Source organism: Pseudophryne corroboree, chromosome 3 (genome assembly GCF_028390025.1).
Source record: "Pseudophryne corroboree isolate aPseCor3 chromosome 3, aPseCor3.hap2, whole genome shotgun sequence".
Lineage (NCBI taxonomy): Eukaryota > Metazoa > Chordata > Amphibia > Anura > Myobatrachidae > Pseudophryne > Pseudophryne corroboree.
This window is the reverse complement of record NC_086446.1, coordinates 768,343,126-768,367,583: the sequence shown is the minus strand read 5'-3', so window position 1 is coordinate 768,367,583 and position 24,458 is coordinate 768,343,126. Positions and strand designations below refer to the sequence as shown.

Genomic DNA, 24,458 nt, shown 5'->3' with positions numbered 1-24,458 from the left:
ACCGAGTCAACCTAGTGACCATGTCAACCAATAGTGGTCGACCTAATGACTGTGGACCTAATCACCGTATCCCATAATAAATCTGCAGAAACTAGTTAGACAGTCAATAGGTCACCCCATATGGTTGACAGGATTAAAAGGTCGCCTGCAAAAAAAGTCGACTGTGTCGGGTACAAAAGGTCAACAGGGTCCAAAGGTTGACATAGAAATAGTCAACACAAAAAAAGGTCGACACAAGATGCCTAAATGCGTCCATTTCACGGTCTGTGACCACGATTAGTGCCGACGTAATGCTCGTCAAGCTTCGGGTGAGGTGGTTCGCTACGCTTGCCACTGGTTACTATTCCCAGTTGTATCCCACGTGGATGAAACAAAAGTTGGAAACAAATTAAAAGGAGCAGATACTTTTGCAGTGGAAGCCGCGCCGCCAAGATGGGGCGACCATGACACATTCAGCAACGCGTTTCCACTCTGCGATGACACAACATTTACACGGGGTTAATATACACAACAGGGCTTGCACCACGTTCCCACGAACTTGGCCGTTCCCCTCTAAGTATTGGGTCCAAAAGTTCTCATGGTGGCCAAACCCACATCTGTGATGCCCTGGAGGAGAAGCAGCGCCAGTGGAGACTGTACAACTCTATAAGCGCCTGGAACGTGCACAGACATACAGTATGAGAATAGTGGCATTTATCTAGAACCTGGGCACCAATCCCAAGCCCCACGTCTCACCTTCATCCCCGCTGTCGGACAACATGGAGGCGCAGTGCTCCCACACAGTGCGCAGGTCAGCGCGGTAACGGGCACAGGACCAGATGAATGATGGAAGGAGCAGGGTCTGTGCCATGGAACACCACAGCACACATAGGACCATCCAGGGTGGGGCGCTGTCGTAGCGGAGACTGACAAAACTCACCACCTGCAACACAAGAACATTTGTCACCTATGTCTATCTGGTGGCACTTTCCACTGGAAATCCGCTCTTACAATATATATATACAGAGAGGGATGTTTCTTTTAACTAAAATATCCCATCCATTCACATGTATGAGAATTGGGACTAAAGGGGGGTACTCACGGGAGAGATGTGTGCTGAACGATCTTAACACAGACCGCTCAGCACACATCTCTCACCCCGCTCAGCACAGCGCGATGTGCTGAGCGAGGGGGAAAGCCGACGGGGGCCGCTCACTTCACACAACGGTGAAGTGAGCGACCCGCTAGATCAGGCATGTCCAAACTGCGGCCCTCCAGCTGTTGTAAAACTACATATCCCAGCATGCCCAAACACAGTTTTGCTGTCAGAGAATGCTAAAGCTGTGTCAGGGCATGTTGGGATGTGTAGTTTCTCAACAGCTGGAGGGCCACAGTTTGGACATGCCTGCGCTAGATTGAGCCTGCATGCAGCTCAATCTAGCATCGGCGATAGCGATGCGCGGGGCCGCGCATCGCTATCGCTGGAGGGCATACACACGGCAGATCCGTGCTTAAAATCTAAGCAATCTAGCAAGATTGCTTAGATTTTAAGCACGGATCTCTCCGTGTGTACCCCCCTTTAGGGCTGCGAGGGGGATGGGTGGTGCAGAACAGCATAGTGGGGGATGGGGCCAGACTGTATGGTGGTCCAATATACATACTAGTAACATATATGACAAGTTTTAATGTCTCTATAAAGGGCCCGTTTATAAAACTAATATTTGAGGCTTATTATCAGGGTCGGACTGGCCCACAGGGGTACCAGGTAACCACCGGTAGGCCCCACTGCCTGAGTGCCCACTCCTTCCTCGAGGGATCAGGTTCCAGACTGTGCACTTGTATTATACATGGTAGATATGTTGCATTACACTGCACTAAACCATTGTGTATTTCAAGCCTCTGTGTAGGCTGGCCACACCCCCTTTGTAGGCTGGCCACACCCCTAAGTATGGGCCCCTATCACTGCATTCCCCCGGTGGGCCCTTCATGGCCCAGTCCGATACTGCTTATTATTATCCGATACCTGTAGCGATCCCTCCGTTCCCTCCAGCAGCCGCAAGCCCCATAGGTTTCTATGGGGATACGGTGCTGCCAGATTTACCAAGCAGAGGGCCCCCACCGCTAACGGCATCTGAAAATGGCATTAGTCTGTTGTAGCCTATGGGCTACACATTGCATAATTACTTTAATTAGCCATGAGAGGGTTCCCACGTAACTCTCCCTGGCATTGGCGGCCTGCATGCGTGGTCAGCGGGACTGCGCATACGCAGTACTCCAACTGCCACTCCGAGCACAACGCAGGGACGAGCTCCTGCGGCTGCTGTTTGCATACTGCAATGCGATCTTGGGTGCTATTATCACACACAGATGGCATTGCAAATGCAATACTTGATAAATGGACCCATAAATCTGGAAGATCTGTCTTGAAAATAGCCAATAATGTAACAGAATAAAGAACATCTCTATAGAATACTGAGTGACTATTTTATAACTTAATAAATTCTACTACAAGATTTTTTTTTTTTTTTTAGATTTTAAAGTTTTCGGGTCATGTTAATCAGGTAGACGATATGACATAAGGGCCCTCATTCCGAGTTGATCGCTCACTAGCTATTTTTAGCAGCCGTGCAAACGCATAGTCGCCGCCCACGGGGGAGTGTATTTTCGCTTTGCAAGTGTGCGAATGCCTGTGCAGCCGAGCGGCCCGAAAAAGTTTTTTTGCAGTTTTCTGAGTAGCTCTGGACTTACTCACTTCAGTCTTTTTGGTCCCGGAATTGACGTCAGATACCCGCCCTGCAAACGTTTGGACACGACTGCGTTTTTCCAAACACTCCCAGAAAACTGTCAGTTGACACCTATAAACTCCCACTTCCTGTCAATCACCTTGCGAGCATCTGTGCGAATGGAATCGTCGCTAGAAGCAGTGCAAAACAACGATGCTCTTTGTACCCGTACACCGCGCGTGCGCTTGCACCCCATACGCATGCGTAGTTTTGCCATTTTTTTAAATGATCGCTACGCAGCGAACATCAGCAGCGAGTGATCAACTCGGAATGACCCCCATGGTACAGTGTTATCATTACTACCAAACTGCTGTGCAGTGTTACGCTGGGTTGGGCATTTGACGTGGTAAAGTTATTGCTAGATGAACAACAGTAGTTTTCAACTCCAACTCTCCAGGACCCCTAATAGTTCATCCCAACTATAAAAGAAGTCCGCTTCAATTGGGAAAGTGGGGGAAGGGGCATCTTAAAGTCGACAAAATCTCTAACGTACACTCTTTCATAATATACAATAGACAGGAGGAAAGTGGCTTTATGTGTCTTGTAGTAAAGGATAACTCCACTGAAAGCTTAAAAAATTGGTTGAGAGATAAATAAAATATGAAAAATCTTGTTTGCCTTCACTTTCCCCAGGAAGCTTATATTGGGAGGACAACGACAACTCTACAAGCAGCTTAATAAAATCTCTGTATTGCAGAGAGGATCCTCAGCCCACTAGGGAAATGCAGGAAGGGTTTCCAGTTGCTAGGAATCCCCCCCCCCCCCTTCCCAGAAAGCAGCTTAAAGCATGACCACAATAACAGTAGAAAATATATTGCAATCTAACAACATACAGTAGCAGCTCTCCGATCAAGTCTGGTATGCGTGAATTTGAGCACTCAATCAGCGCACCAGGCCAGAGAGACCAGAGAGCAGTTGCCAGCAAGAAAAGACGGGCGTCTTACCATGAGGTGGGAGAATGTGCACAATGTATGATGATTTCAACATTCCATATGTCAATATTCTGCATGTCAATATATCATACTCAACCTATGTCATGTGGTTATGACGTGTGATCTCTTTTTATGAAGCTAGAATTATATGGCAGCAGTAATAACAGTGGCACTTAAACATTACGGTCTTCTAACGATGTAAAGTGCATATGCAGTTTTATTTATAGCAGATGGAAAATAATGTAATGAATTATATTTTGAATAACATAGAAAAAAACAAGTGACACACGTAACTAGCAAATCTACTGGGAGTTCTGCCAGAAATACAATGGTTCTCAGTTTGTCCTATATTTAAGGGCTTAAATGAAACATTTCACCTGACGTGCATTATGCAGGACGCACAGCACGGGGGACGCAGATGGGTCTATTTGTACACATTTAACTGCTGGTTGCAGCAGGGAATGATCATGTTCTTTTTCTGATGCTTCCAAGCGGTCTGTGTGTATGGAGGTTGGTGATTACCATAGAAATCAATGGGGCAGATGTATTAACCTGTAGAAGGCTGATTGGCTGGTGTGTTTATCACCTTGCATTTATCACTGGTTTATCACTTCCTTATGCCTTCTCCAGGTTAATACATCTGCCCCAATCAGAGCCGGATTAACGGCGGGGCAGAAGGGGCGGTCATCCCGGGGCCCCCACACAAGTGGGGCCCCCACACACTGTCCTCACAACTGCAAAAAAAACATGGGAGTAGGAGTACAGCATTTACCTGTCTCCTCTCCGTCCTCCTCGGCAGTTGAGACGTTCCATTACAGCTGCGGCCGCCGAGGAGCTTCACTCACTGCAGTGTGTAGTCTCGCGAGATTTGACATTATCTCGCGAGACTTCACAATGCTGTGAGTGAAGCTCCTCGGCGGCCGCAGCAGTAAAGGAACAGCTCAGCTGCCGAGGAGGACGGAGAGGAGACAGGTAAATGCTGTACTCCTACTCCCATGTTTTTTTTGCAGTTGTGAGGACAGTGTGTGGGGGCCCCACATATTTGTTGCCCAGGGGCCCCCACAGACCTTAATCCGGCCCCGCGCCTCAGTGATCTCAATGGTGATGGGGGTTCCAAATGCATTCACGATCCGTCTGGTTCAGAGTAAAGGCTGGTTTAAAGCAGTCACTGTAACTCCTGGGGTGCCCTGAGCAGGATCCCCCACCAGTTTTGTATTCGCATTTGACATCTGATTGCGGGCGGTGTATGGAATACAGCCTGAAATGCCCCGATGTATAAGTCTCTAGCACCCAGGCCAGATGAGGATCCGGTCTGAAGATCGACAGTGTCTAGGTGGACAATGTTTAGGTCGACCACTATAGGTCGTCAGTCACTAGGTCGACATGGATGGAAGGTCGACAGGGTTTCTAGGTCGACATGTGCTAGGTCGACAGGTCTAAAGGTCGACATGAGTTTTTCAAATTTTTATTTTTTTTTATTTTTTCATACTTAACGATCCACGTGGACTACGATTGGAACGGTAAAGTGTGCCGAGCAAAGCGGTAGCGGAGCGAAGGCACCATGCCCGAAGCATGGCGAGCGAACGCGGTGCACTAATTTGGTATCCCGGTCACTTTACGAAGAAAACGACAAAAAAAATATCCTCATGTCGACCTTTAGACCTGTCGACCTAGCACATGTCGACCTATAAACCCTGTCGACCTAGTGACTGTCGACCTGTAGTGGTCGACCTAAACATTGTCGACCTAGATACTGTCGATAAAACGAACCACACCCGGCCAGATGACCCTAGGCCGTCTACTAGTGTGCCAATGTTTATTGGCACCTAAAACACTGAAGGGGAGTTGTATCAAGCTTTGGAGAGAGATAGGGGGAGATGTATCAAGCCTTGCAGAGTGATAAAGTAGAGAGGTTGTCCAATGCAACCAATCAGCTACGTACTAACTGTTATTTAACTAACACATCAGGGCAGGTGTATTAAGCCTGGAGAAGGAATAAAGGGTTACATTTACTAAGCAGTGATAAGAGCGGAGAAGTGAGCCAGTGGAGAAGTGGCCCTATCAACCAATCAGCAGCTCTGTATCATTTTATAGTATGCAAATTATAGATGTTACTTCAGTGCTGATTGGTTGCCATGGGCAGCTTCTCCACTGGCTCACTTCTCTTTGTCCCCCAAAGAAGTGATAAACCAGTGATAAGCGCAGATTTGAAAAATGACAGGAGCTGATTGGCTGGTGCGTTATCACCTTGCACTTATCACTTCTTTCTCTGACGTCCTAGTGGATGCTGGGAACTCCGTAAGGACCATGGGGAATAGACGGGCTCCGCAGGAGACTGGGCACTCTAAAAGAAAGATTAGGTACTATCTGGTGTGCACTGGCTCCTCCCTCTATGCCCCTCCTCCAGACCTCAGTTAGAATCTGTGCCCGGCCAGAGCTGGGTGCTCCTAGTGGGCTCTCCTGAGCTTGCTAGAAAGAAAGTATTTGTTAGGTTTTTTATTTTCAGTGAGATCTGCTGGCAACAGACTCTCTGCTACGTGGGACTGAGGGGAGAGAAGCAAACCTACCTGCGTGCAACTAGCTTGTGCTTCTTAGGCTACTGGACACCATTAGCTCCAGAGGGTTCGAACACAGGGCCTGACCTCGATCGTCCGTTCCCGGAGCCGCGCCGCCGTCCCCCTTGCAGAGCCAGAAGAAGGAGATGAAATCGGCAGCAGAAGACTCCGGTCTTCATTAAGGTAGCGCACAGCACTGCAGCTGTGCTCCATTGCTCCCACTGCACACCACACACTCCGGTCACTGTAGGGTGCTGGGGTGGGGGCGCCCTGGGCAGCAATAAGAATACCTTTTGGCACATTATGCACATAATACAGTCTGGAAAACTGTATATGTGCAAAAACCCCCGCCATTAAGCTATACAAAACGCGGGAGAAGCCCGCCGCTGAGGGGGCGGGGCCTTCTTCCTCAGCACACCAGTGCCATTTTCTCTTCACAGCTCCGCTGGAAGGACGCTCCCCAGGCTCTCCCCTGCAGTATCCTGTACAAGAAGGGTAAAAAAGAGAGGGGGGGGCACATAAATTTAGGCGCAAATAAGATAATAAGCAGCTATTGGGAAAAATCACTCATTATAGTGTAAATCCCTGTGTTATATAGCGCTGTGGTGTGTGCTGGCATACTCTCTCTCTGTCTCCCCAAAGGACTTTGTGGGGTCCTGTCCTCAGTCAGAGCATTCCCTGTGTGTGTGCGGTGTGTCGGTACGGCTGTGTCGACATGTTTGATGAGGAGGGTTACGTGGAGGTGGAGCAAGGGCAGATAAGTGTGGTGTCGCCCCCGACGGGGCCGACACCGGATTGGATGGATATGTGGAAGGTCTTAACAGACAGTGTCAACTCCTTACATAAAAGGTTCGATGACGCAGCAGCCTTGGGACAGCCGGGATCTCAGCCCGCGCCTGCCCAGGCGTCTCAGAGGCCCTCAGGGGCTCATAAACGCCCGCTAGCTCAGATGGTAGACACAGATGTCGACACGGAGTCTGACTCCAGTGTAGATGAGGATGAGACAAATGCACAGTCTACAAAAGCCATCCGATGCATGATTACTGCAATGAAAAATGTATTGCACATTTCTGATATTAACCCGGTTACTACCAAGAAGGGTATTATGTTTGGGGAGAAAAAGCAGCCAGTGACTTTTCCCCCATCTGATGAATTAAATGAATTGTGTGAGGCGTGGAGTTCCCCCGATAAGAAACTAGTGATTTCTAAGAGGTTACTGATGGCGTACCCTTTCCCGCCAACGGACAGGTTACGTTGGGAAACATCCCCTAGGGTGGACAAGGCGCTCACACGCTTATCAAAAAAGGTGGCACTGCTGTCTCAGGATACGGCCGCCCTAAAGGAGCCTGCGGATAGAAAGCAGGAAGCTATCCTGAAGTCTGTGTATACACACTCAGGTACTATACTGAGACCTGCTATTGCTTCAGCATGGATGTGTAGTGCTGCAGCAGCATGGTCTGATACCCTGTCAGACAACATTGATTCCCTTGACAGGGATACTATTTTGCTAACCATAGAACATATAAAAGACGTCGTCTTATATATGCGGGATGCACAGAGGGACATTTGCCTGCTGGCATCTAGAATTAATGCAATGTCTATTTCTGCCAGGAGAGTATTATGGACTCGACAGTGGACAGGTGATGCTGATTCTAAAAGACACATGGAGGTTTTGCCTTATAAGGGTGAGGAATTGTTTGGGGACGGTCTCTCGGACCTCGTATCCACGGCAATAGCCGGGTAGTCAACTTTTTTACCTCAGGTTCCCTCACAGCTTAAGAAAGCACCGTATTATCATGTACAGTCCTTTCGGCCTCAGAAAGGCAAGCGGATCAGAGGCGCATCCTTTCTGCCCAGAGGCAGGGGTAGAGGAAAGAAGCTGCACCAGGCAGCCAGTTCCCAGGAACAAAAATCCTCCCCCGCTTCCTCTAAGTCCACCGCATGACGCTGGGGCTCCACAGGCGGAGCCGAGTGCAATGGGGGCGCGTCTCCGAAACTTCAGCAACCAGTGGGTTCGCTCACAAGTGGATCTCTGGGCTGTACAAATTGTATCTCAGGGATACAAGCTGGAGTTCGAGGCGACTCCCCCTCGCCGTTACCTCAAATCAGCCTTGCCAGCTGCTCCCAGGGAAAGGGAGGTAGCACTGGCGGCAATTCACAAGCTGTACCTCCAGCAGGGGATAATCAAGGTTCCCCTCCTTCAACAGGGACGGGGTTACTATTCCACAATGTTTGTGGTACCGAAACCAGACGGTTCGGTGAGACCCATTCTGAATTTAAAATCCTTGAACACTTATATAAGGAAGTTCAAGTTCAAAATGGAATCGCTCAGGGCGGTTATTGCAAGCCTGGAAGAGGGGGATTTTATGGTGTCGCTGGACATCAAGGATGCTTACTTGCATGTCCCCATTTACCCACCTCACCAGGAGTATCTCAGGTTTGTGGTACAGGATTGTCATTACCAATTCCAGACGTTGCCGTTTGGTCTGTCCACGGCACCGAGAGTATTTACCAAGGTAATGGCCGAAATGATGATACTCCTTCGGAAGAAGGGAGTTATAATTATCCCGTACTTGGACGATCTCCTTATAAAGGCGAGGTCCAGAGAGCAGTTGTTAGTCAGCGTAGCACTCTCTCGGGAAGTGTTGCAACAGCACGGCTGGATTCTGAATATCCCAAAGTCGCAGCTGATTCCTGCAACGCGTCTGCTCTTCCTGGGCATGATTCTGGACACAGAACAGAAGAAGGTGTTTCTCCCGGTGGAGAAGGCCCAGGAATTGTCATCTCTGGTCAGGGACCTCCTGAAACCAAAACAGGTGTCGGTGTATCACTGCACGCGAGTCCTGGGAAAGATGGTGGCTTCTTACGAAGCAATTCCCTTCGGCAGGTTCCATGCAAGGATCTTTCAGTGGGATCTGTTAGACAAATGATCCGGATCGCATCTTCAGATGCATCGGTTGATCACCCTGTCCCCAAGGGCCAGGGTGTCTCTGCTGTGGTGGCTGCAGAGTGCTCATCTTCTCGAGGGCCGCAGATTCGGCATACAGGACTGGGTCCTGGTGACCACGGACGCAAGCCTCCGAGGATGGGGGGCAGTCACTCAGGGAAGGAACTTCCAAGGACAGTGGTCAAGTCAGGAGACTTCACTACACATAAATATACTGGAACTAAGGGCCATTTACAACGCCCTGAGTCAAGCAGAGCCCCTGCTTCAAAACCAACCAGTGCTGATTCAATCAGACAACATCACGGCGGTCGCCCATGTAAACCGCCAGGGCGGCACAAGAAGCAGGATGGCGATGGCAGAAGCCACAACGATTCTCCGATGGGCGGAGAATCACGTGCTAGCACTGTCAGCAGTGTTCATTCCGGGAGTGGACAACTGGGAAGCAGACTTCCTCAGCAGGCACGACCTCCATCCGGGAGAGTGGGAACTTCATCCAGAAGTCTTCACGCAGATTGTGAACCGTTGGGATCAGCCATAGGTGGACATGATGGCGTCCCGCCTCAACAAAAAGCTAAAAAAATATTGCGCCAGGTCAAGGGACCCTCAGGCGATAGCTGTGGACGCACTAGTGACACCGTGGGTGTACCAGTCGGTTTATGTGTTCCCTCCTCTTCCTCTCATACCCAAGGTACTGAGAATAGTAAGAAAGAGAGGAGTAAGAACTATACTCATCGTTCCGGATTGGCCAAGAAGACCTTGGTACCCAGAACTACAAGAAATGATCTCAGAGGACCCATGGCCTCTGCCTCTCAGACAGGACCTGTCACAGCAGGGGCCCTGTCTGTTCCAAGACTTACCGCGGCTGCGTTTGACGGCATGGCGGTTGAACGCCGGATCCTAACGGAAAAGGGCATTCCAGATGAAGTGATTCCTACGCTGATAAAGGCTAGGAAAGACGTGACAGCACAACATTATCACCGTATATGGCGAAAATATGTTGCTTGGTGTGAGGCCAGGAAGGCCCCTACAGAGGAATTCCAGCTGGGTCGATTCCTGCACTTCCTACAGTCAGGAGTGACTATGGGCCTAAAATTAGGATCCATAAAGGTCCAGATTTCGGCCCTATCTATTTTCTTTCAAAAAGAACTGGCTTCACTGCCTGAAGTTCAGACGTTTGTTAAGGGAGTGCTGCATATTCAGCCCCCTTTTGTGCCTCCAGTGGCACCTTGGGATCTTAACGTTGTGTTGGATTTCCTGAAATCCCACTGGTTTGAGCCACTGGTTTGAGCCACTTAATTTAGTTAAGCATATAGTTATTGCTTAACTAAAGGGTTATTGTTATGAGCCATCTGTTACTGAGGCTCAGTTGTTGTTCATACTGTTAACTGGGTATGGTTATCACAAGTTGTACGGTGTGATTGGTGTGGCTGGTATGAGTCTTACCCTGGATTCCAAATCCTTTCCTTGTTGTGTCAGCTCTTCCGGGCACAGTTTCCTTAACTGAGGTCTGGAGGAGGGGCATAGAGGGAGGAGCCAGTGCACACCAGATAGTACCTAATCTTTCTTTTAGAGTGCCCAGTCTCCTGCGGAGCCCGTCTATTCCCCATGGTCCTTACGGAGTTCCCAGCATCCACTACGGATTACGAGAAATAGAATTACCGGTGAGTAAATTCTTATTTTCACACTCCTTTATCCCTTCTCCAGCCTTAGTACATCTGCCGCAAATGTATGAAATGACATTTAGAATCTGAATGGCTGTTAGGAGCAGATTCTCTGTGTTATCTCTCTCCAAGGTTTGATAATATCTCCCCTTGAATGAATTTTAAGCATTTGAGAGAGGTATGTCGGAGAAACTGGCTGTTTTGACTGGGCCTGTACAGACACAAAGGGGAACAAAGAGGCAGGGCCGGATAACTTAGGTGACAAGGCCCCAACCTAGGCCATGGCAGGTCCAACTTCTTCAGGAACCGTCAGCTGCTACCTGTGAGAGACACCGGTCACATAATTGGGGCCTCTATGATTATTAGGAGCAGTTTTGTGTTTTGTTTACTCAAATTCACAGCTTCCAGTTGCCTAGTAACCGGTGACGGCGGACACACATCCACCTATGTGTCCACTGCTCACTGCGAGCTCAGAGTGCGGCTGGGGTCGTTTTCTAGCTTCTTGGAAGCACAAAGAGGCTGATTTACAGTATGGTGGGGTGATCAGTTGCTGTATAAGGTGCTTTCCGGTTATGTTGGGAACGGTCTTTTTTTTTTTTTATTGTGATTATTAAATACATTTTCGAAGCTTGAAACAAATCACAGGGAAAATGGTCGGCGCGCCATTTTTCCAGTGATTCGAGCATGCGCAGTAGAGAAGTCCCCGTGAATAAGGTGCAGGCGCCATGTTCCCGGAGACCTGCGCACGTATAGTAGTCTCTGGCACAAGGCCAGAGTCTACTGCGCTGCCAGAGAGGCGGGGCCGCAGGGATCCCGCACACAGGCACTCTCTTCTATTAAACCGCTCCTGGGTTGTGGTTCATTAGTATTTAATTATATTACATAAACAACCATGTTTGTACTGGCAACAATGTACAGTCTAATTTCTGTAATAAAGCTTTATTTTAATTTATTTTACTCGAGCTTCAATTAATTAATTAATTTATTTATTTATTGGGACTTATTATAGTTCCAAATTTATGGGCATCGACGGACATCGGGATGGATAAATGAATGCCAAAAGCCCCATAAGTACTCATTTAAGGTGAGTGCAACCACTATAAGGGGTGTTATTCATGTGACCAGCGGTCGGGAGACCGACGGTCATATGACCTCCACCAACATCCCGCCCCCTCACTATCCCGACCAACAGGGACTTTTTCCACTTGTGGGTGTCCACGACACCCATAGAGTGGGAATAGAACTCGTGGCGACTGCAGGTCGCCACCGAGCCCACAAGGGGCTTGCTGCACTTGCCCCTCCCTGCTGGGATCCCAGCGTCGGTATGCTCCCGGGATCCCGGCGTCGGTCTCCTGACCGCCGGTCAGCCATACTACACCCACTATAAGCGCTTGCATCCATCACTGGGTTTGGAAGATATACACTGTGATGTTTCACTTTCATCCCATCTCCGGAACCACAATACTGAACATGTAAAGAGGACTATCGCAACACATACATCACAACTGAGCATCTGTGGTAAGTACAGTGACAGCCCTTTATAATACACCGAGACCGGACAAAGCCCATCACCAGAGTTCTGATCTGCAGAACAAAGAGCAGGACCATAACAAGCACCTGTCAAGGGAATGCTGGGGGCACAATTGTCCCTGGCCCGGATGCCCTGACAGAGAGTGGAGGGCCTGGGCTGCCCGCTGTTACCGTCCGCTGCCTGCTACAGAGAGTGCTCCCGCTCTAAGTATTGAAAATGTCCCTCCCAAAATGGGCGCTGCCTCAGAGGAAACAGATATTTTAAATGCTAGTGGAGGCGGTGGCCATTTTGTGAGTGACATTTTTTTAAAAGGTTGAAGGGGGCTGACAGGGGTTCTCCTGACAAACGAGCAAAACCCCTGACAATGAACAGAACCCCTGAGAGCAGTCACTGTGGCATAGGGCATTTTTACTATGTGGGCATAATATGGTGACAGGGGCATAACTGTGGGGGCATAATATGGTGACAGGAGCATTACTGTGTAGGGAATAATATGGTGTCAGGGGCATTACTGTTTGGGGCATAATATGGTGTCAGGGGCATTACTGTGGGGGCATAATATGGTGTCAGGGGCATACTGTGTGGGGCATAATATGGTGACAGCGGCATTACTGTGGGAACTTAGGGGTCTATTCACGAAACAGTGAAAAGTGTGGAGAAGTAGGCCATTGGAGAAGTTGCCCATGGCAACTAATCAGCATTGAAGTAACATTTAGAATTTGCATACTATACAATTGTACGGAGCAGCTGATTGGTTGCCATGGTTCCACAGGTTCACGTCTCTACTCTTTCACTGCTTCATGAATAGACCCTTAATACATACTTGCCTACCCTCCCGGAATGGCCGGGAGGCTCCCGAAAATCGGGTGACCCTCCCGGCCCCCCGGAAAGGTGGGCAAGCCTCCCGCTTTCCCCCTCGGCCGCCCGCAGCAGAGAACAAGCGGGCGGCCCGAGGGGGTCCGATGACGCGATTCGCGCTGAATCGCGTCATCGTAACTCCGCCCCCCGCTATGCAGCGGCTCGTTTCTCTGCACAGCACAGCGGGGGGCGGAGTCACGATGACGCGACCCTGATGTTACGCCCCCGGACCGCCCATCCTGCTGCAGGCCACGCCCCCGGACCGCGTATCCTGTGCCGCACACGCCCCCCATACACCTACAACGCTGCCTCCTCCCGGAGGAGGAGGCAGCAAAGTAGGTAACTATGCCATACTTGCCTACTCTCCCGGAATGGCCGGGAGGCTCACGAAAATCGGGTGACCCTCCCGGCAGAGGTGTATCTAGGGGTCCGAGCGCCCCTGGCAAAGTAAGGGACTGGCGCCCCCCCATATTTGTAATGGCGAAGGCTGAAAAAAGCGCGTGGCCACTCAATAGTACCCCAAATTCAAATTACACCACACAGTAGTGCTCCTTACTCACATTACACTGCATTACATTCATCTAAGTGTGAAGAAATGATGTATTTTGGAAGGTGAATAGTCAGAAGGTACCTATAGCCATTATAGCGGTTTGTGGCACACACATAGTCACTGCAGGGGCTATGTAGCCTCCAGTTACGGAATGAGCAAGAAGTCGGTAATGAATGGGTTGATAATCCTAGAACTTGGTATTATTAAAAGCAACAGGTAAAGAGCAACAACTCGCAGCCATAATGTCAAGTGATTAGGACAGGAGCTGAGCAGCCGATATACCCAGGGCTGGCACGAGCAAAAAAACTTTGGTAAGTGAATATATATTTTGGCGCCCCTTAGTGAAATATATTAGGGCATGGCTTCATATGGAAGGGGTGTGACCACAGAATAGTATCGTACCAATGAACACGGAGGGAGGCGGCAACAGTGGGCAGTGAGACGGTACGTTTATAGTTTACTTTTTATGGCACTGGGCAGCAGGCAACAGCTGCCTAATCACCAGCAGCAGGCACATGGCACAGAAAGTACACAGCATGCACTTACCTCAGACTGGGAGCAGAAGCACAGTGCCCAGCAGAGCTCCTATGTTCTTTCCGGCCATGTGACCCTCCTCCCTAGCTCCGTCCACTCCGGCTCTCTCTGTCATAGGTACATACTTGTGGGCAAGGTTATAGATGTGTGCGGTCATCCGTGCATTACAGTGCTGACTGCGGTGCTTATTGCGAACATGGATGTTAGGCAGGGACTCTTCTAGCCAGTAGGTCACCGATCCTCCCGGACTCTGCCTGCAGGGGTATCCTGCCGTCTCTCCCTACAGAACCCGCCCAGCACCGACTCACTCTCTTCCCTGCGTCTGCACTCATTCTCCCTCTGCACCTACACTCTCTCCCCAGCACCTGCACCCACACCATGCACCTGCACTCTCTCCCTTGCATCTACACTCTCTCACTGCACCTACAGTATATCTCTTACGCCTGCACTCTCACCCTGCGCCTACACTCCATCCCTTGTGCCGGCACCTACATTCGCTCCCCAACACCTACATTCTCTCCCCTGTGCCTTCACTCCCTCCCCTGTGCCTGTACCTACACTCCCCTGTGCCTACAGTTCCTCCCCTATGCCTGCACTTTCTCCCCTATGCTTGCACTCTCTACCCTTCACCTTATCAGACCTGGTGCTCTTTGCAGCCGCATACTCTGCCTAATGGTAGAACCGGCATTTGATACTGTATTGCACTCTGAAAGCAGGGACATAGTAAAGGTGGGTACACACTGGCTGATATATCGGGCATTCTATTGTATGGCCGATATATCGCGGGTCTGTCGGCCAATGTGTACGGCCTATATGTCTGTGAACTCCGTCGTTCACAGACATATCGCGTCGGCCATGCAGCACAGCCTACGGCCAATATATCTGCTGATATATTGGCGCATCGCTGTGTACGATGCTGCAGTGGCCGGCGGTGATTGACAGCTGAACTGGGTGGGAGTGTGTACACGCCCGCCCAGTTCATGACGTCAGTCCCCGGCGGATCGGGTAGTGTGTATGCACAGCACACTGCCCGATCCGTCCATAGATATATCTGCCGATCAATTGATCTGCAGATATATCTATCAGTGTGTACCCATCTTAAGACATGTCTAATAAAGAATAAGAATATATGATTACTTAGAAGCAGGTAATACAGAAAGGGGCTTGCCTGGGCTGTGCAATGGTCAGTGTATAGTACACTGTGTAAACCAGGTGTCTCAGGCTTGGAACTCCCACTCCACCCATCATTATCCCCCCTCCTCAATTCCCTCCAACCCTCACTTGCATTTACTATCACCAGCAACATCCTGTCCTGACAGAGCACACTGCACCAGCCACCCGTGACCAGATCATGCCTCCAGCCAGAACGATAACAGTTTTTCTGTAACCCCTTCCCTACCAGGCAGCACAGACTATGTGCTCACGTCCTGACTAGTAATAAAGCAGCACAGACTTCACTGCACACTGGCTGCTGCTCCCTCTCACCATCTATCACTCGTGCCTGTGCTGACATGCAGGCTGTGAGAGGAGGGACGGAGGGGTAACAGCTGCCAGAGGATTAGCCCTGCCACTGCCACATTATGTTTTTACCACCACCGCTGTACTCACACGTCTCAGCGGGTCACTCACTCACTGTGTCCACAGCTTACTTCCTTGAACATCCCGCTGCTGCTGACAAGTACAGTACACGCCTACTCTGGGCATACAGCCAATAGGCATGCAGCTGTACCAGGCTAGGTGGCTTCTGGGAGTTGTAGTTTGTTTCGTTTTTTCGCTTTGTGCGGCCGCGGGTGGCACCGCTGGGTGGCGCCCCTCCTCTGCTGGCGCCCCTGGCGAGTGCCATCCTGGCCAAAGCATAGATACGCCCCTGCCTCCCGGCCCCACGGAAGAGCAGGCAAGTCTCCCTGTTTTTCAGTACCCCCCTGCCCGGCCGCCCACTTTGAGAGTAAAGTGGGCGGTCCGGACAGTAGATGACGCGATTCTTGTTGAATCGCGTCATCATAGTTACGCCCCCTGCTGTAAAATGCCGGTTATAGCGGCATTACAGAGCGGGGGCGTGGCTTAAGCAGTGTCCCGCTGTAACCCCACCCTCGTTCTGCCTCTGCCCCTCCTCCACCACACCCCGTTACGCCTCCTCCTCCTCTCATCATTGTTCAGCCCAGCCCCTCCACTGAGCCGTCCTGGCAGCTCTCTCCCGGAGAGAGCTGCCAAAAAGTAGGTAAGTATGACTCATACTCACAAACAAAACACCTGCTTGCAACTTCTCCTGCTCCCTCTTCAGGAGATATCACATAAGGAAACAAGTATATTATAAATTTGCACTGAAATGTGACTTTTCTCTGCACCGTAACAAAACTAAACATTATTAGTGTCTTTTCGATTATTTAAGAGAGAGACGCAGCACTGCTTAGTGAATAGGGCCCAGCGAGTCCATCCAGACATAAATCTGCATTACAGGCTGTAAAGCCACAATCTGCAGCTTAGCTGACATCACTGCTGCATGTCAGACTGACAGTCCCATATCCTGGAGCAATCCTGCTACTCCACAGCTGTAATTAAATGACAGCTCCCAAGACAGTGCTTGAGGTCAACGACCTGTGGGTCTGTGTCCAGCCCATGAGAGCTAACACTTAATAGTTTTAATAACTCCATGGGGGGGGGTGGGGGTGCAAGCTCGCAGCACACGTGGGGTTAACTGATGCACAGCACCAACTGCTTCCAAACTGCTAATTAAGTCAAACAGATTATTACGTTAATTGTTAAAATAATGAAAGTGGTTGGGTGGAAGAAAATAGACATAACACAGCAAGGAATCCAAGGGAGACGGACAGGAGGAGCAGATGATATTCAGCAGGTAACCAAGATCAGAAGAACAGGAGGAAGAAAAGAAAAGCAATGGAAAGCTAAAGCCGCAGGTAGAAAATGAAATCGCTCAGGAGTGAGAGTTACTGGAACATCGGGGACACCCTAACCTCCGGAACGTACCTCCCAATGTTTATAAAAATCAGGACAAAATAAAACTCACCTAAGATTCCTCCTAACCAGTGTTCATGGAACCCTAAAGCTAGACACATACCGGAGCGATGGTGAGATTCAACAATGCGATATATCGTATTGTCATAGACACTACACAATTTGTTGTACAGTGACGCGATATATCATTACATTGCTTAATTTAACATCACGCATCACTGGTTGAACATGTGCCTCATCAGATGGGACAATGCAATGAACGCCATGTGCAAACGATACATTGAGTGTACACACGATATCAGGGTTGCGCAGATCGGTCGAAAATGACCAAGATTGCACAATATATTGTATAGTGCATAACTGCATACTCAGCTTAACAGTGCAGGTTTTCCAGATCATCTAGCTGGAGCACAAGTGTGTTAATTGAGTAATATAATAGATCTATAAGTGGTACTAATTATTCTTGAGCATACTGTACCTCAGGCATTCCCAACCGCGGTCCTCAAGGCACACCAATAGTGCAGGTTTTAGTGATATCCAGGCTTCAGCAAAGATGGTTAAATCAAAATAACTGAGGTACTAATTAAGTCACCTGTGTTCAAGCCTAGATATCACTAAAACCAGGACTGTTAGTGTGCCTTGAGGACCGAGGTTGGGAAACACCGCTGTACCTGGTAAACACGTGTTGTTAGGGTTCCATGAGGACAGAGTTTGAGAGGTTTAAACCTTGCGTAAGCCCCCCAACCAAGCCCACATTCCCTATAGGTAGGCTTGCCATAACCTCCCAACATGACCCTCTCCAGGAGAAACACAATCCTCTCCTGGACTTCCCTCTTCATTTATGATTGCCAGCACCTGTGTTGGAACGCATTTCTTAGCAATTAACTAGTTCAACACAGGCTATGGGAATCATAAAGTAAGTAGGAAGTCCAGGAACGGAACGTGTTGTCCCCTCTGGAATGGGTCATGTTGGGAGTTATACATAATGTTCCTTTAATCCGGGACACCTATGAATTACACAGGTTCTGTGGCTGGCTAAATTCAAGCCTGCATTTCACCTGTTTTTAATCAGCCACGGAACCTGTGTAAATTATAGGTGTCCCGGATTAAAAGGATATTATGGCAAGCCTACCTATAGGCCAGCGGTTCTCAGACTCGGTCCTCAGGACCCCAAATAGTTCACGTGTTCCAGATCACCTAGTAGGTGCACAGCTGTAGTCATTACTCACTGACACATTTTAAAAGATTCACAGGTGCAGCTCATTATCTCACTTGCGATTCTGTGAGGAGACCTGGAAAACATGCTCTGTTTGGGGGCCTTGTGAATAGGAACAGTCCTAACAAAAAAGTGGACAAATGGAAGGTATGCTGGGAAAAGACCACAAGCGCCAGCGTCAGTAAATAGATCAAATGAGAACATATTCATTAAACCTCATAAGCTAGATCTACCAGAACTCCGAGGGAATGGGTAAAAATCCTGATTAGCAGTGAGGGCCTGAAACGTAGGTGGAAGTGGCATAAGGAGAGAGAGAGAGAGTAATGTATTGTGAGTTTAATTGCTTTCTGTGGGGAGCTGAGAAACAGAATTGAGGATGTGTAAAACATAAGACACCCTTAGTAAGGGACCAGGGTGATTAAAGCCAAAGGGCGATTAGAGACGCACCAAGTTCTACCTTTTATACATGTTTGATGCGTCGATACAGAGCTTCTGCCAATTTAACCTCAATTCCTTCTGGACCCCATACGTGGCAATTAGTTTAATTCCTCAGATCATCAATTACCTCATTATAACTACTGAAAGTGTTCCTAGTGTGAAAAACATCCAATCCATTTTACATATCCACCCAGTGAATAGACCACTAATACCCCCTGCCAACCCCGCACCCTCCCAACTCCCGGCAATGAATTCTATTGTCCAACTCGCTGACAGTGACGAATCTCTTTACATGTTGGTATCAGAAGCATTATTACTCAGAGGATGCCCCCCTCGTCACCTGTCGGACAGATCTTGATATGAGCCTTTGTTTGGAGACATTAATTGGGCCCTTCTCTTTTGAAAGCAAACAACCCATGTTCGCCAAGTCTCATTATAATAGAACCCCTCCCCCCCATTCCTGTTATTAGTGAGGTTACGGAAAGCCATGTCTGAACCCCCTCAGGCTGTCCTACGTCTTTCGTATAAATGGGTACTCAAAGCCGGACCCTCTAATTCATTCTCTCAGCTGTTTGTCATTTATGTCTGTTGAAATTCCAACCGCATCTGTTCTTAGGGAAATAATGCACATTATAACAAAACGTAATGTACTGACCCATAGCAAGCTGTCATTTATCTAGTACAGGCTATAAAATTATGGGTTGCTATTGGCAACTTCACCTTTGATACACCCCACTCCTTCCCAAAGAGTGTAAATGGGTTAGCAAGCCAAAAACCAATTAACAGAAAGATATATGGGAACACGAAGCATCAGAGAGAACAGACAGAACCTTGCTTCCTTCGGAAACATGTTGCAGACATCAACTGAATGGATGAGTCGATACTGGGCATTACCCATGGACCTCACAATCCTCAGAAAACAATTGTGATAGGTGCTGACACTCCGGATCAGTGAGATTAAAGTAATAAGGAAAGATTGGATATGAAAGAGAAAAGGTTTGAACAACAAATTATTGGAACAAGAACACGATGGAGACAGATTATAAGAGGAAACGAGAGAGAGGGTTCCGAGACAGCGACACAAGGAAGAGAAGCAGTGAGTGGGAAGACAGGAGATAAAGAACATAAAAAGCACATTGTGTAAAAGAAATGAGTAGGAGTTTAATGAGGAGAAGGTATATAGCGGGAGAAGGTGTGAGAGAAAGGGCGGCTGAGGTAGGAGAGGCCTAGTGTAAGTACCATGGTGATAAGGGGGAAATGTATCAAGCCTAAATAGTGGATAAGTGGGCAAGTTGGCATAGCAGCCAATCCGCTTCTACATATCATTATAAGGAATGCGCTTGATAAGTGCTAGCTGGAAGCTGATTGGTTTATGGGCAACTTCTGTACTGGTCCATGGGGGTCATTCCGAGTTGTTCGCTCGCTAGCTGCTTTTAGCAGCATTGCAAACGCTAGGCCGCCGCCCTCTGGGAGTGTATCTTAGCAGAACTGCTACTAAATAATTCCCTGCAGTTTCTGAGTAGCTCCAGACCTACTCACAGATTGCGATCACCTCGGTCTGTTCAGTTCCTGGTTTGACGTCACAAACACGCCCTGCGTTCGGCCAGCCACTCCGGTTTCTCCAGCCACTCCTGCGTTTTTACCTGGCACGCCTGCGTTTTTTAGCACACTCCCTGAAAACGGCCAGTTTCCGCTCAGAAACACCCACTTCCTGTCAATCACAATACGATCGCTCGAGCTTGTGTAAATCTACTAAGTTTTGTGTTAAATTACTAAGCGCATGCACATTTTCCACCTAATTGCTCCGTTGCGAAAAAAACGGCAACGAGCGAACAACTCGGAATGACCACCAATGTCTCTAATCTTTAGAGGTTTCACACATCTTCTCCCCAAGGTCACTATAGGGAAAGAAGTGTAACAGTCAGTGACGTAGTTCTCTTTTTGTCTAGGAATTTGTAGAGGTTTTTAAGGCAGTAAATAAGTGTCTAACTAAGACGTTAATTTGTGTAGTCAGAAAGTTCAGCAATAATTGCTTTTTAGTGGTTTTAACTGCAAAAAGAAAAAAATCTAACGGTGCATATGACTGCATCAATCGTACTGGCGTATGTTTGGCTCAGGAGCACACAAAGTGTGTAGACATACGCGTGTGATATGCTCCGCAAATGGGTCGGTGCGTTCAACTGCATCAGGCCCGCAGTCTCGGTTTACTGGGTGTGGGCTGCTACTGGCTGCAGCTCTTCTGTAATTGCAGATGTAGGCATGCTGATCGCGGGTGTGACTATTCGCAACAGCGACTGTTTTGCAACAAGTAGCGTACCCGTGTATAGGCACATGCAAGTGTCGCACCCACGATCCATAGAGAATCATCTGATTTACTACAAATTTATTCTGCAGCAGAAGAACGACCCCAAACATACAGCCAATATCATTAAGAACTATCTTCAGTGTAAAGAAGAACAAGGAGTCTTGAAAGTGATGATATGGACCTCACAGAGCCCTGATCTCAACATCATTGAGTCTGTCTGGGATTACATGAAGAGACAGAAGGATTTGAGCAAGCCTACATCCACAGAAGATCTGTGGTTAGTTCTCCATGATGTTTGGAACAACCTCCCTGCCGAGTTCCTTCAAAACCTGTGTGCAAGTGTACCTAGAAGAATTGATGCTGTTTTGAAGGCAAAGGGTGGTCACACCAAATATTGATTTGATTTAGATTTCTCTTCTGTTCATTCACTTTGCATTTTGTTAATTGGTAAAAATAAACTATTAACACTTCTATTTTTTAAAGCATTCTTACTTTGCAGCATATAATATTTACCCTGAACTCTTACGTCCCTCCCGGCAGAGCCAGTAACAGGGTGTTTGTAGCGGTTTAGTTACCACTACATAAAATAATTGACTTAACTGCTGCCTACTGACTTTGAGGACTTCTTCTGGCTTTGAGTAGCCCGGGCATGCACCAATCAGTTTCAATTATGTCATAAAATCTACCAAACCCCCACCAATTGGTATGAGAAACCCGCATTACCATGGATACAAAGAGGAAGAAAGAAGGAATTAGAAGTGAAAGAGAACACAGTGAAATGTACAACATACAACAACCCAATTCCCCCAAATCTCACCAGTATGGGTAGCCCAGTCAGTGCATCATAGAGCAACACAATGCCCCCAACCAGTCCGGTGACCTGCGCTGCTGTCCTTGGCGATTCTGACCCATCCAGTGACGAGCGTCTCTTTCCCTGAGCATCTTGTACCACAATGGCCGGAACTTCCATCATCCCCTCTGCCCCGCCTTCACCTGCGCCTCCTCTCTGCCCCGCTGCAGGGCAGCAGCAAGCATGGTACAAAGTCACCCCCAAGCACCCAAGACCAGTGCCCACCCCTCCCAACAAGAGTAACTGGAAGCACAGGCCAAACCCCAAGCCAATCCGACTAGCCAGGAAATGGCAGCCCCTTGTGTAGAATCGGCGGGCGTTGTCATGCCACCCAATAGATGGCAAGGTGGAGATCACAAAGGAAGCTGCCCAAATTCCCAGTGCTCCTTGGAGTGCCTGTCTCCGTGCACCGCCCAGCCTGTAGCTGACAGGCCAGCGCACCATCCACATCCGATGGTAAGAGAGACAGGCCACAGTCAGGCAGGTGGACAGCGCTAGTGTGTAATACGTGGACACAAACACCTTGCACAGACCCTCATTCCATTCATAACCCGGCGAATGTCTCCGTCTCAGCTGCACCACAGAAAACAGTGACAGGGGCACAGCGGCCATGAGTAAGTGTGTTCCTGCCAGCAGGCAGAGGAGCAGTTCCAGGGGACGAGGCCGCTGCCCGCTCCCACCTCGGCTGGCTAGACTCAGGATGCTCCAGCCATTGGCAAGTAGCGAGAGGGCACCACATGCCAGCCAAGACACAGAGTTGTTCTGATATAGCTCATCGGCCTCATCCTGGTCAGAGGCCCGTGGCATCTTCTGGGCAACGGTTCTACTTCTGTAGGTCACTTCTTCACTTTCACAGTCACTGTTAGGGGTTTTATTCACTTTGCTGACTTTGTTACGTCGTAACCCTAATCCACCCCTGCACTCTCACCTCTGACCCCTGTACTCTCACCTCACCCCTGCACTCTCACCTAACTCTCACCCCTGTACTCTCGCCTCACTCTCACCCCTGTACTCTCACCCCTGTACTCTTACCTCACCCGCACCTCTGCACTCTCACCTCACCCTCACCCCTGCACTCTCACCTCACCCTCACCTCACTCTCACCCCTGTACTCTCACTCTCACCCCTGCACTCTCACCTTACTCTCTCCCCTGTACTCTCACCTCACCCTCACCCCTGCACTCTCACCTCTGTACTCTTACCTTACTCTCACCCCTGTGCTCTCACCTACTCTCACCCCTGTACTCTCGCCCCACTCTCACCCCTGTACTCTCACCTCACTCTCACCCCTGTACTCTTACCTCACCCTCACCTCTGCACTCTCACCTCACCCTCACCCCTGCACTCTCACCTCACCCTCACCTCACTCTCACCCCTGTACTCTCACTCTCACCCCTGCACTCTCACCTCACTCTCTCCCCTGTACTCTCACCTCACCCTCACCCCTGCACTCTCACCTCTGTACTCTTACCTTACTCTCACCCCTGCACTCTCACCTAACTCTCACCCCTGTACTCTCGCCCCACTCTCACCCCTGTACTCTCACCTCACTCTCACCCCTGTACTCTTACCTCACCCGCACCTCTGCACTCTCACCTCACCCTCACCCCTGCACTCTCACCTCACCCTCACCTCACTCTCACCCTTGTACTCTCACTCTCACCCCTGCACTCTCACCTCACTCTCTCCCCTGTACTCTCACCTCACTCTCACCCCTGCACTCTCACCTCACTCTCTCCCCTGCACTCTCACCTCACCCTCACCCCTGCACTCTCACCTCTGTACTCTTACCTCACTCTCACCCCTGTGCTCTCACCTCACTCTCACCCCTGTACTCACCTCACTCTCACCCCTGCACTCTCACCTCACTCTCACCCCTGTACTCACCTCACTCTCACCCCTGCACTCACCTCACACTCACCAATGTACTCTTACCTCACCCTCACCCCTGCACTCTCACCTCACTCTCACCCCTGCACTTTCACCTCACTCTGAACTCTGTACTCTCACCTCACTCTCACCCCTGTACTCTTACCTCACTCCTGCACTCTCAACCCTGTACTCTTACCTCACCCCTGCACTGTCACCTCACTCTCACCCCTGCACTATTACCTCAATCTCAATCACTACCACCCCTGCACTCTCCCTCTCACCCCTGTACTCTTTCCTCACCCTCAGTTACTCTCACCCCTGTACTCTCACCTCACTCTCACCCCTGCACTCTGACCTCGCTTTCACCCCTGCACTCACTCTCAATCACTACCACCCCTGCACGCTTTCCTCACCCTCAGTCACTCTCACTCCTGCACTCTCACCTCGCTCTCACCCCTGCACTCACTCTCAGTC

General features: G+C 49.3%; 1 protein-coding gene across 1 annotated transcript in view; it reads right to left on the bottom strand.

Annotated features, from left to right (window-relative positions):
* Window positions 1-24,090, bottom strand: part of GPR162 (G protein-coupled receptor 162) — a 33,398-nt gene extending 9,308 nt beyond the window's left edge. Inside the window, exons 1-2 of the mRNA XM_063962465.1 lie at window positions 22,080-24,090; window positions 736-922 (exon numbers count right to left, since the gene is read on the bottom strand). Coding sequence (XP_063818535.1) covers window positions 736-922; window positions 22,080-22,919 — 1,027 coding nt within the window. The 5' untranslated portion in view covers window positions 22,920-24,090. The remainder of the gene's footprint in view (window positions 1-735; window positions 923-22,079) is intronic.
* Between the last annotated feature and the right edge of the window lie 368 nt (window positions 24,091-24,458).